The 11945-nt window shown below is 45.2% G+C and overlaps 3 protein-coding genes and 1 long non-coding RNA gene across 6 annotated transcripts in view; 1 reads left to right on the forward strand and 3 right to left on the reverse strand.

Moving 5' to 3' along the window:
- The window catches only part of LOC138950272 (uncharacterized), a 4374-nt gene extending 456 nt beyond the window's left edge, over positions 1-3918 (reverse strand). Inside the window, exons 1-2 of the long non-coding RNA XR_011450583.1 lie at positions 3839-3918; positions 1200-1326 (exon numbers count right to left, since the gene is read on the reverse strand). This is a non-coding gene — a long non-coding RNA (uncharacterized lncRNA). The remainder of the gene's footprint in view (positions 1-1199; positions 1327-3838) is intronic.
- LOC138950247 (uncharacterized) overlaps positions 1-11945 on the reverse strand; it is a 796434-nt gene that overhangs the window by 66989 nt on the left and 717500 nt on the right. The window lies entirely within an intron of this gene.
- Positions 1-11945, forward strand: part of LOC138950264 (uncharacterized) — a gene marked incomplete in the record, with an annotated part of 260344 nt that overhangs the window by 45267 nt on the left and 203132 nt on the right.
- LOC138951288 (uncharacterized) lies at positions 3970-6860 on the reverse strand. The gene is made up of 4 exons (XM_070322918.1): positions 6809-6860; positions 5107-5216; positions 4231-4440; positions 3970-3992 (listed from the first exon to the last, which is right to left on the reverse strand). Exons 1-4 carry the CDS (start codon positions 6838-6840, stop codon positions 3970-3972), a joined length of 375 nt encoding a protein of 124 aa, XP_070179019.1. The 5' UTR covers positions 6841-6860.

The raw sequence follows: 11945 nt of genomic DNA on the forward strand, positions 1-11945 counted from the left end.
GACCATCAGATACACCACCACACCATAGACCATCAGATACACCACCACACCATAGACTATCAGATACACCACCACACCATAGACCATCAGATACACCACCACACCATAGATCAGTTCGGGAAATAACTCCGTCTGGATTTTGCATTTAGTCAAGTCTTTACTAAACGGTTTAACATCAACGGGGAATCGAAAAGAGGGTCGTCGTGGTGGTGGTGGTGGTGGTGTGTGTGTGTGTGTGTGTGTGTGTGTGTGTGTGTGTGTGTGTGTGTGTGTGTGTGTTAAGAGCAATTCAGAGAACACTAATGAACTGATCTCCATGACACTTTCCATGAAAGTTTCTAGGTATGATATCCGCAGACATTTGTTTCTCACTTTTTTCGAAAAATGTCTTTGATGACGTCATATCCGGCTTTTTCGTGAAAGTTGAGGCGGCACTGTCACGCCTTCATTTTTCGATAAAATTGATTGAAAGGTTGGTCAAAGAACCTCTGACAAAGTCCGGACTATGGTATTGAATTTCAGCTCAGCAGCTTAAAATTTAGTTAACTAGTTTGCTCATTGAAGTTGTCATCAAAATCGAATTTGAAAAATGATTGCATCGTATTCCTCATCTCCTCCTGCATTCAACAATATACTATGTCATGTTTAGTCTAAAAATGTGCTCAGCATGACAGAAAATAGGTTAAGTAAGTACTGCGTTCGCACGCTTCGCGGAGACGAGCGTGACCCGTTTTGGTCTTCGGGTGTGGTTCGTCGAGACTTTTTTTAAATATAGTCTCGGCAATGGCTGTTTTTTGGTGTTGATCTTTTACTTTGATGCCGACAGCTTGACTAAATGTTTTTATATCGATTCACGCGACTTGTTGTTGGCTACGGAAGAGTAACTTCTTACAAACAGTGAGGCAAATAACTGCACGTGACATTACAGGCCGGATACTGGCGAGCGGTATGTCTACACGCAAAGTTCCAAGTTATTCGGCTGTAGCAGACACGAGGCAGACACAGACAGATAGACAGACAGACAGACAGACAGATATACAGACAGACAGACATGTAGACAGACAGACAGACAGACAGACAGATAGACATGTATTCAGACAGACAGACAGACAGACAGACAGACAGACAGACAGACAGACGGACAAACACGCACACAACCATGCAGACAGAGAGACAGACAGACACACAGACACACAGACCTGAGAGCGTCCCCGACGTTGTAGATGTGTTGCGAGCCGTTAGTGTACGTGTGGTCCCCGAACACCATGGAATCGTTGACAGTGGACAGGGCACGGACCTCGCACCGCGTCACGTGCTGAGTGGGGTCTGTGGGGGCAGCAATCGGTCATCATCAGTCATGGAATTCAATCATGTGTGTCTGTTAATTGTCCTTCTAACCTGTCTTTACCATCGTGTTCTTCCTCATTGCTGTCAGGATCAACATGATCTTCGTTGCATGTGCGTTGCCTTTTTTAGTGTATGTCGTCGGTGTCTTCGTCCTTGTCGTCGTCGTCATAACCATCATCATTGTCGTCGTCGTCATCGTCGCCGAACAGCTTTTCAATCATCTGAGTATAATTATCAGCACAGTTAAATCTCAATCATATTCTCTGAAAACACCAACAGACAAGAACACTGGGATGGTGTGCGAAATAGAATCCTCCCCTCCCCGAATCCACCCCCCCCCTCTCTTCCTCACCCTCATTCTCTTCTTCACTACCACCGGCACCAGTTCCTCTCCGGCCCTCACTTAACCATAATTACCCCCCCCCCTTCCCCCAACTCACCGGCTCTGAAGTCATAGATGACCTGGGTCTCCACGCCTGTGTCCCACTGTAAGACACCACCACCATTCCCTCTACCCCCCTCCGTCTCCCTCCCACCACCACCACCACCACTGCCTCTACTCCCCCCACCCCTCTATCCCCCCTACCCCCCCTTCCTCAACCCCCTTTTCCCCCCCTACCCTCACCGGCTCTGTCAGGGAAAGTGACAGTGATGAGCTGACCGGCAGGGAAATCATATACTGTTCAAAAAAAGAAACGCATAGTTGCTACTTGCCAAATTTGTTTTATTTTTCGAAAAAATTAACAGAAAATCCAATATTTAGATTATTTGTTTGAAATTTGGCATGGACACAGTTGAATGCACACACAGTTCATTTGCATCTTCAAATCAATCAGTCAATCAATACGATTGGGTGCCGAGGCTGTCAAGTCAGTAGGGGGTGTGACTGCCTTGAGCAGCAACAACTGCCCGGCACCTTCTGGGCATGGACTGGATCAGATGCCGGATATCTTGCTGTGGGATGGTGTCCCACTCCTCCTGAAGTGCCTGCAATAGATCGCGGTGATTTGCCGGCGCTTCTTCTCGCCTGCGCACACGTCTGTCCAATTCATCCCAGAGGTGTTCTATCGGGTTCATGTCTGGCGACATGGATGGCCAGGGAAGCACCTGGACATGGTGGTCGGTGAGGAACTGGGTGGTGAGTCGTGCTGTGTGCGGGCGAGCGTTGTCCTGCTGGAATATGGCATCCTGGTCAGCCAGAAGAGGAAGGGCGTGTGGGCGCAGAATTTCCTCCACGTATCGCTGGGCAGTTATGCGCCCTTGGACGTGCACCAGGGTGCTCCTTCAAGCGGTATTGATCGCCCCCCACACCATGACGCCTCCACCACCATGAACGGGTACCTCATCCACACAGTTGGGCGCGTAACGTTCGTTTACTCTCCGGTAGACCCTCCTCCGACCATCATGTCGCTGGAGCAGGAAGTAGGACTCGTCGCTGAACCACACGTGTCTCCAGTGATTCCGGACGGTCCAGCGAAGGTGCTGGTTGCCCCACTGCACTCGGTTCTGGCGATGGCGGCGGGTGAGGACAGCTCCTCTGTGAGGTCTGCGAGCTCTCAAACCAGCTTCATGCAGGCGGTTCCGCACGGTCTGGTCCGATAATCGGTGTGGCCCGGGGAGAGCCTGGACAGAAGATGAGGCCGACAGGAAACGATTCCGGAGGTGGCGGAGCCGTATGAAGCGGTCGTGAGCAGCAGTTGTCGCCCTTGGTCTTCCCGCTCGTGGCAAGTCAGCAACGGAGCCAGTGGCTTGAAACCTGACCCACAGTCTACTGATGGTGCTCTGGGACACGTGGAAGTGCCTGGCGATTGCACTTTGACTTTGGCCTGCTTGTAAACGACCCAATGCAATTTGGCGGTCTTCTCTGCTCAATCGGGCCATCTTTCGTCGCTGAATTGTCGTCTGATTTCTTTATGGCGAACAATCCGCTTTTATGGGTTTTGGAAGACATGGTGAGAGCTCAATATTCCCCGAGTTTCACGAGATTACACTGAAGCATGACGAGTGGTCATGCCAAATGAGCAATGTTGACATTGTAGCCACTGATAACGCATGCGTCACGTGCAGAGCTCACTTGTGGCAATGGACGAAAGGTCGACGACCAGATAAACATTTTCTGCAGTTTGGTGGATATCCTTGTAGCCATATAACTAAATTAACCAAATATTACAAGCTATGCGTTTCTTTTTTTGAACAGTATAGATGACCTGTGTCTCAACGCCTGTGTCCGAACCAAAGCCCTCCCCAACACACACACACACACACACACACACTCTCACACACACACACACACACACACACACACCCACACATACACACATACACACACACACACACACACACACTCACCGGCTCTGTCAGAGAAAGTGACCGCGCGCGATGAGCTGACCGGCAGTGAAGTCATAGATGACCTGGGTCTCAACGCCTGTGTCCGAATCAAAGACACCCCCCCCCCCCACACACACACACACACATACACCCACACACTCACCGGCTCTGTCAGGTAAGGTGACCGTGATGAGCTGACCGGCAGTGAAGTAATAGATGACCTGGGTCTCAACGCCTGTGTCCGAATCAAAGACACCCCCCCACACACACACACCCACACACTCACCGGCTCTGTCAGGTAAGGTGACCGTGATGAGCTGACCGGCAGTGAAGTAATAGATGACCTGGGTCTCAACTCCTGTGTCCGAATCAAAGACACCCCCCCACACACACACACACCCACACACTCACCGGCTCTGTCAGGTAAGGTGACCGTGATGAGCTGACCGGCAGTGAAGTCATAGATCGGCAGTGAAGTAATAATATGACCTGGGTCTCAACGCCTGTGTCCGAATCAAAGACACCCCCCCCCCACACACACACCCACACACTCACCGGCTCTGTCAGGTAAGGTGACCGTGATGAGCTGACCGGCAGTGACGTCATAGATGACCTGGGTCTCAACGCCTGTGTCCCACTGATGGACGGCGCCCCTGTTGTGGACAGAGTCATAGAACTCGTGAGCATCCACCGTGCGGTTGGCTTCCTTCAGGTTGGCTTCCACTCGCAGGCTGTACTGGCTGGCTAGCCTGGGCTTGGTGGCGCCTGGGGGCAAGGAAACATAGTACAGACAGACAGACAGACAGACAAACAAACAGACAGACAGACAGACAAACTGACTGACTCAAAGAAATGCGAGCGTGCCCATGCATGTACGCATACATGCACGTTAGCACATAATTATGCGCGGAAGCAAGCACAAATACATACACACACTAACGCACACACACACACAAGCTCGTGTGCGCGCACACACACATACTCACACACACATACACCCACCCACACACACACACACACACACACACACACACACACCTACACACTCACTCACACACACACACGCACTTACACACAAATTAAAACACTCTCTCTCTCTCACACACACACACACACACACACACACTTACACACTTACACACAGATTAACACTCTCTCACACACACACACACACACACACACACACACACACACACCCACACACGCGCGCGCGCACACACACACACACACACGCACGCACGCACACACACACACGCACACATGCACATACACACATACTAACACTCACACACTCACACACACACACACACACACACACACACACACACACACACACACACACGAGCACCCCCGCACACACACACACAAACACACCCCACACCCACACACACACACACACACACGTCAGAGAATTGTCTAAAGACGACCCACCAGGATTATTTGCAGCTTGCTGTTTAAAAGCGTCCATGTCGCACACTGTTCGATCATAGGCTGCTCCTGTCATGTGACACAAAATGGCCGCCACCACAACATACGCCAACCTGAAACATTTTTTTTTCTTCTCCATTTTCGTCTACTTTTTAATCCACAGACGTGTACATCACAGAACAAACAAGTCTCGTGAGGGGAAATTACTACATTTAGTCAAGCTGTCGAACTCACCGAATAAAACTGTACACACTGCCAAGACCGTCGTCAGTCCTCCTGTCGTGGAAAAGGCAGTGAAATTAAAAAGCCAGTATAGCGCGGTAGTGGTTGCGCTGAGTTGGAAAGCACGCTTTTCTGTACCTCTATTCTTTTTAATTTTCAGAGCTTGTTTTTAATCCGAATATAATATGGTTTTGGAATAAGGAAATGACGAAAAATAAGATGAATTTGTTTATAGGATCCAAAAAAAAAATAATTACAATTTTCAGATTTTTAATGACCAGACTCATCATTTAAATTTTAAGCTTCCAAGCTAAAATGCAATACCAAAGTCCGGCTTTTGTCGAAGATTGCTTGACCCAAATTTCACATCAATGTGGTCAAAGAATGATGGCGTGACAGTGCCGCCTCCACTTTTACTAAAAGCCGGATATGACGTCATCAAAGACATGTATCGAAAAAAAGAAAAAAAAACTTCTGGGGATATCATGCCCAGAAACTCTCATATGAAATTTCATGAAGATCGGTCCAGTAGTTTTTTATGAATCGCTATATACACAGACAGACAGACAGACAGACAGACAGACAGACAGACAAACAGACACACCCACACGCACGCACGCACTAACACACACACACACACACACACACAGACAGATAGACACAAGTCGTATATATATATAGATACATAGATACATAGATACATAGATACAAACATACATACATACATACATACATACATACATACATACATACATACATACATACATACATACATACATACATACATACATACATACATACATACATACATACACATACACCACCACCCTCGTCTCGATTCCCCGTCTATGTTAAAACATTTAGTCAAAACTTGACTAAATGTAAAAACGAGACCGAACGGTCCTGATGAACAAGCTCTGTACGATCCTGATGGACAAGACCTGTACGATCCTGATGGACAAGCCCTGTACGATCATGATGAACAAGACCTGTACGATCCTGATGAACAAGCCCTGTACGATCCTGATGAACAAGACCTGTACGATCCTGATGAACAAGCCTTGTACGATCCTGATGAACAAGGCCTGTACGATCCTGATGGACAAGCCCTGTACGATCCTGATGAACAAGCCCTGTACGATCCTGATGAACAAGCCCTGTACGATCCTGATGAACAAGCCCTGTACGATTGCCAAGCTGTTCTTGTTCTGACCCCACACCCCAACACATTCAAACAACAAAACAGACCCCTAATAAATGTTGACTGAAGTTCATGTTGATTGAAGTTCATGTTGATTGAAGTTCATGTTTATTGAAGCTCATGTTCACTGAAGTTCATGTTGATTGAAGCTCATGTTCACTGAAGTTCATGTTGATTGAAGTTCATGTTGATTGAAGTTCATGTTGATTGAAGTTCATGTTTATAGAATCTCAGTTGCTAACGCTAAAGAAGAGAAACCAGACGTCAATCATGAACTCTTACCTTGAAAACGACCGTGCTCTGGTGGTCGCCATGTTGGTGTGTGGTACGAAAAGGTGAGTGTATCTGTTAAACAAGTGTACCTGTTATCACCTGTGTCGTCACCGACACACACAGGTGTGTCAGCAGGTGAGATAGCCCACACTAAGTCATCTTCGTGTGTTTCCTACAGCTACTCCTAAAACCAGTGATAACAGACACGGGAAGTGTCGCCACATTGATTTGTTTGCCTTTGTGAATTTGTGTTGTGATTAGGCCAAAAAAAAAAAAGGTCTGTTTACGGTAACATAGGCCAAAAAAATAGGGTCGGTAGGTCGGGATTTTTTTTTTTTTTTTTTTCCAAAAAACCATATTTTTACGTTATTTTGCCAAAAAAACCGAGATTTTTTTTTTTTTTTCCCAAATGCCAAAAAAAAGTTTAGGGTCGCGCGAAAAAACTAGAGTCGGTCGGGTTACCGTAAACAGACCTATTTTTTTGGGGGGCCTTATCTTTTGTAAATATGGGCTGTGAATATTTGTGGTGAACGTCTGTCATACATTTTTGCTGTGAACGTCTGTCATACATTTTTTGCTGTGAATGTCGGTTGTGACTGTCAATTATAGTTCTATTGGGATTTTTTGTGTGAATATCTGCTATGAATTTCAGTTGCGAATTTCTGTTGAGAATTACTCATTTCTGCTGCGATGACGTGTTGTGAATTTCTGTTGGGAATTTCTTTGGTGAATATCTGTTGTAAATATCAATTGAGAATATTTGTTGTAAACATCTGCTATGAATTTCTGTTGTGAATATCCTTTGAGAATATGTGTTGTGAATATCGGCTATGAATTTTCGTTGCGAATTTAAGTTCAGAATTACTGATTTCTGTTTCGATGACGTGTTGTAAATTTCTGTTGTGAATTTCTTTGGTGATTATCTGTTGTAAATATCCATTGATAATATGTGTTGTAAATATCTGCTATGAATTTTTGTTGTAAATATCCTTTGGGAATATGTGTTGTGAATATCTGCTATGAATTTATGTTGCGAATGTTGGTTGTGAATATCTGTTGTAAATATTCGTTTAGAATATGTTTTGGGAATACCTGCTACGAATTTCTGTTGTGAATTTCTGTTGTGAATTTGAATTGTAAAATCTGTTGTGAATTTCTGTTGTGAATTTCTGTTGTGAATTTCTGTTTTGAATTTCTGATGTGAATTTGAATTGTAAAATCTGTTGTGAATTTTTATTGTGCATTTCTGGTGTTAATTTCTGCTGTTGTGAATATCTGTTGTGAATATCTGTTGTGAATATCTGTTGTGAATATCTGTTGTGAATATCTGTTGTGAAACTCTGTTGTAATTGTGAATATCTGTTGTGAATATCTGTTGTGAATATCTGTTGTGAATATCTGTTGTGAATATCTGTTGTGAATATCTGTTGTGAAACTCTGTTGTGAAACTCTGTTGTGAATATCTGTTGTGAATATCTGTTGTGAATATCTGTTGTGAATATCTGTTGTGAATATCTGTTGTGAATATCTGTTGTGAAACTCTGTTGTGAATATCTGTTGTGAATATCTGTTGTGAATATCTGTTGTGAAACTCTGTTGTGAATATCTGTTGTGGTTGTGAATATCTGTTATGAATATCTGTTGTCAAACTCTGTTGCGAATGTATGTTGCAAATATCTGTTCCAATAATGTCCAGAACGCAGAAGAAGAACGAGAAATTGCTTTAGTTTCAACACTAAAGAAAATCATGCTCGTTTCACAATGCAACGCTGTAACTCCACCGTGAATACGTTGTTTCAATGTTAGTATCATATTCTCTATCAGAAAAAGGCCAATGTGTCGAGTTATCTGCCCTTACGCCGGCTGTCGTCATCACTGTTGTCACGTAGGTGTGAAGTTATCTGGACATTCATTTGCTTGTCGGTCTTGACCTACACACATTCGGTGAGGAAGCTACTTGTAACAATGTGCATGGCTTGGTTTACTGTGTGCCTTGTATTGACCTACACACGTACGGTGAGGAGGCTACTTGTAACAATGTGCATGGCTTGGTTTACTGTGTGCCTTGTATTGACCTACACACGCACGGTGAGGAGGCTACTTGTAACAATGTGCATGGCTTGGTTTACTGTGTGCCTTGTATTGACCTACACACGCACGGTGAGGAGGCTACTTGTAACAATGTGCATGGCTTGGTTTACTGTGTGCCTTGTGTTGACCTACACACGTACGGTGAGGAGGCTACTTGTAACAATGTGCATGGCTTGGTTTACTGTGTGCCTTGTATTGACCTACACACGTACGGTGAGGAGGCTACTTGTAACAATGTGCATGGCTTGGTTTACTGTGTGCCTTGTATTGACCTACACACATACGGTGAGGAGGCTACTTGTAACAATGTGCATGGCTTGGTTTACTGTGTGCCTTGTATTGACCTACACACGTACGGTGAGGAGACTACTTGTAACAATGTGCATGGCTTGGTTTACTGTGTGCCTTGTATTGACCTACACACGTACGGTGAGGAGACTACTTGTAACAATGTGCATGGCTTGGTTTACTGTGTGCCTTGTATTGACCTACACACGTACGGTGAGGAGACTACTTGTAACAATGTGCATGGCTTGGTTCACTGTGTGCCTTGTATTGACCTACACACGTACGGTGAGGAGACTACTTGTAACAATGTGCGTGGCTTGGTTTACTGTGTGCCTTGTATTGACCTACACACGTACGGTGAGGAGGCTACTTGTAACAATGTGCATGGCTTGGTTTACTGTGTGCCTTGTATTGACCTACACACGTACGGTGAGGAGGCTACTTGTAACGATGTGCATGGCTTGGTTTACTGTGTGCCTTGTATTGACCTACACACATACGGTGAGGAGGCTACTTGTAACAATGTGCATGGCTTGGTTTACTGTGTGCCTTGTATTGACCTACACACGTACGGTGAAGAGGCTACTTGTAACAATGTGCATGGCTTGGTTTACTGTGTGCCTTGTATTGACCTACACACATACGGTGAGGAGGCTACTTGTAACAATGTGCATGGCTTGGTTTACTGTGTGCCTTGTATTGACCTACACACATACGGTGAGGAGGCTACTTGTAACAATGTGCATGGCTTGGTTTACTGTGTGCCTTGTATTGACCTACACACGCACGGTAAGGAGGCTACTTGTAACAATGTGCATGGCTTGGTTTACTGTGTGCCTTGTATTGACCTACACACATACGGTGAGGAGGCTACTTGTAACAATGTGCATGGCTTGGTTTACTGTGTGCCTTGTATTGACCTACACACATACGGTGAGGAGGCTACTTGTAACAATGTGCATGGCTTGGTTTACTGTGTGCCTTGTATTGACCTACACACATACGGTGAGGAGGCTACTTGTAACAATGTGCATGGCTTGGTTTACTGTGTGCCTTGTATTGACCTACACACATACGGTGAGGAGGCTACTTGTAACAATGTGCATGGCTTGGTTTACTGTGTGCCTTGTATTGACCTACACACATACGGTGAGGAGGCTACTTGTAACAATGTGCATGGCTTGGTTTACTGCGTGCCTTGTATTGACCTACACACATACGGTGAGGAGACTACTTGTAACAATGTGCATGGCTTGGTTTACTGCGTGCCTTGTATTGACCTACACACATACGGTGAGGAGGCTACTTGTAACAATGTGCATGGCTTGGTTTACTGTGTGCCTTGTATTGACCTACGCACATACGGTAAGGAGGCTACTTGTAACAATGTGCATGGCTTGGTTTACTGTGTGCCTTGTATTGACCTACACACATACGGTGAGGAGGCTACTTGTAACAATGTGCATGGCTTGGTTTACTGTGTGCCTTGTCTTGACCTACACACGTACGGTAAGGAGGCTACTTGTAACAATGTGCATGGCTTGGTTTACTGCGTGCCTTGTCTTGACCTACACACGTACGGTAAGGAGGCTACTTGTAACATTGTGCATGGCTTGGTTTACTGTGTGCCTTGTATTGACCGACACACATACGGTGAGGAGACTACTTGTAACAATGTGCATGGCTTGGTTTACTGTGTGCCTTGTATTGACCGACACACATACGGTGAGGAGACTACTTGTAACAATGTGCATGGCTTGGTTTACTGTGTGCCTTGTATTGACCTACACACATACGGTGAGGAGGCTACTTGTAACAGTGTGCATGGCTTGGTTTACCGTGTGCCTTGTATTGACCGACACACATACGGTGAGGAGGCTACTTGTAACAATGTGCATGGCTTGGTTTACTGTGTGGGTTGTATTGTCTCTCTTCTTTCTTTCTCATATGTTTTACCTTTAACTGTGTGTGTGTGGACGGGGAGGAATGTGTGTATGTGTGTGTGTGTGTGTGTGTGTGTGTGTGTGTGTGTGTGTGTGTATGCTGTTTATGCTGTGTGTGTGTGTGTGTGTGTGTGTGTGTTATTTATGCTGTGTGTATGTGTGTGTATGTGTGTGTGTGTGTATGTGTGCGTGTGTGTTAGTATGTGTGTATGTGTGTGTGTGTTATTTATGATGTGTGTGTGTGTGTTTGTTTTTTATGTTGTGTGTGTGTGTGTGTGTGAGTGTGTGTATGTATGTGTATGTGTGTATGTGTGCTATTTATGATCTGTGTGTGTGTGTGTGTGTGTGTGTGTGTGTGTGTGTGTGTGTGTGTGTGTGTGTGTGTGTGTGTGTGTGTGTGTGTGTGTGTGTGCATGCGTGAGTCTGTACTCGTGCGTGTCTGTGTGTATGTGTGTGTGTGTGTGTGTGTGTGTGTGTGTATGTGTGTGTGTGTGTGTGTGTGTGTGTGTGTGTGTGTGTTATTTGTACAATGTGCTTTTGATTTCATTCTTTTCTCAGCTCACTGCCTCTCAAAGTTTCAGTTGATGATATGGAAGTATACAGCTTTTGTCGTTGTCTTATACATGCAAGCTTGTATCAATACAACGAATTGTTCTGAGTAAATACACATTCATTTTGGTTAATATTTTGAATTGAGCGTAGATTATAATAGTGAAGATGTGCTTTGTAGTTGCCCCAGGAGTTTATAATAGTGAAGATGTGCTTTGTAGTTGCCCCAGGAGTTTATAATAGTGAAGATGTGCTTTGTAGTTGCCCCAGGAGTT

Source organism: Littorina saxatilis, linkage group LG16, assembly GCF_037325665.1.
Source record: "Littorina saxatilis isolate snail1 linkage group LG16, US_GU_Lsax_2.0, whole genome shotgun sequence".
NCBI lineage: Eukaryota > Metazoa > Mollusca > Gastropoda > Littorinimorpha > Littorinidae > Littorina > Littorina saxatilis.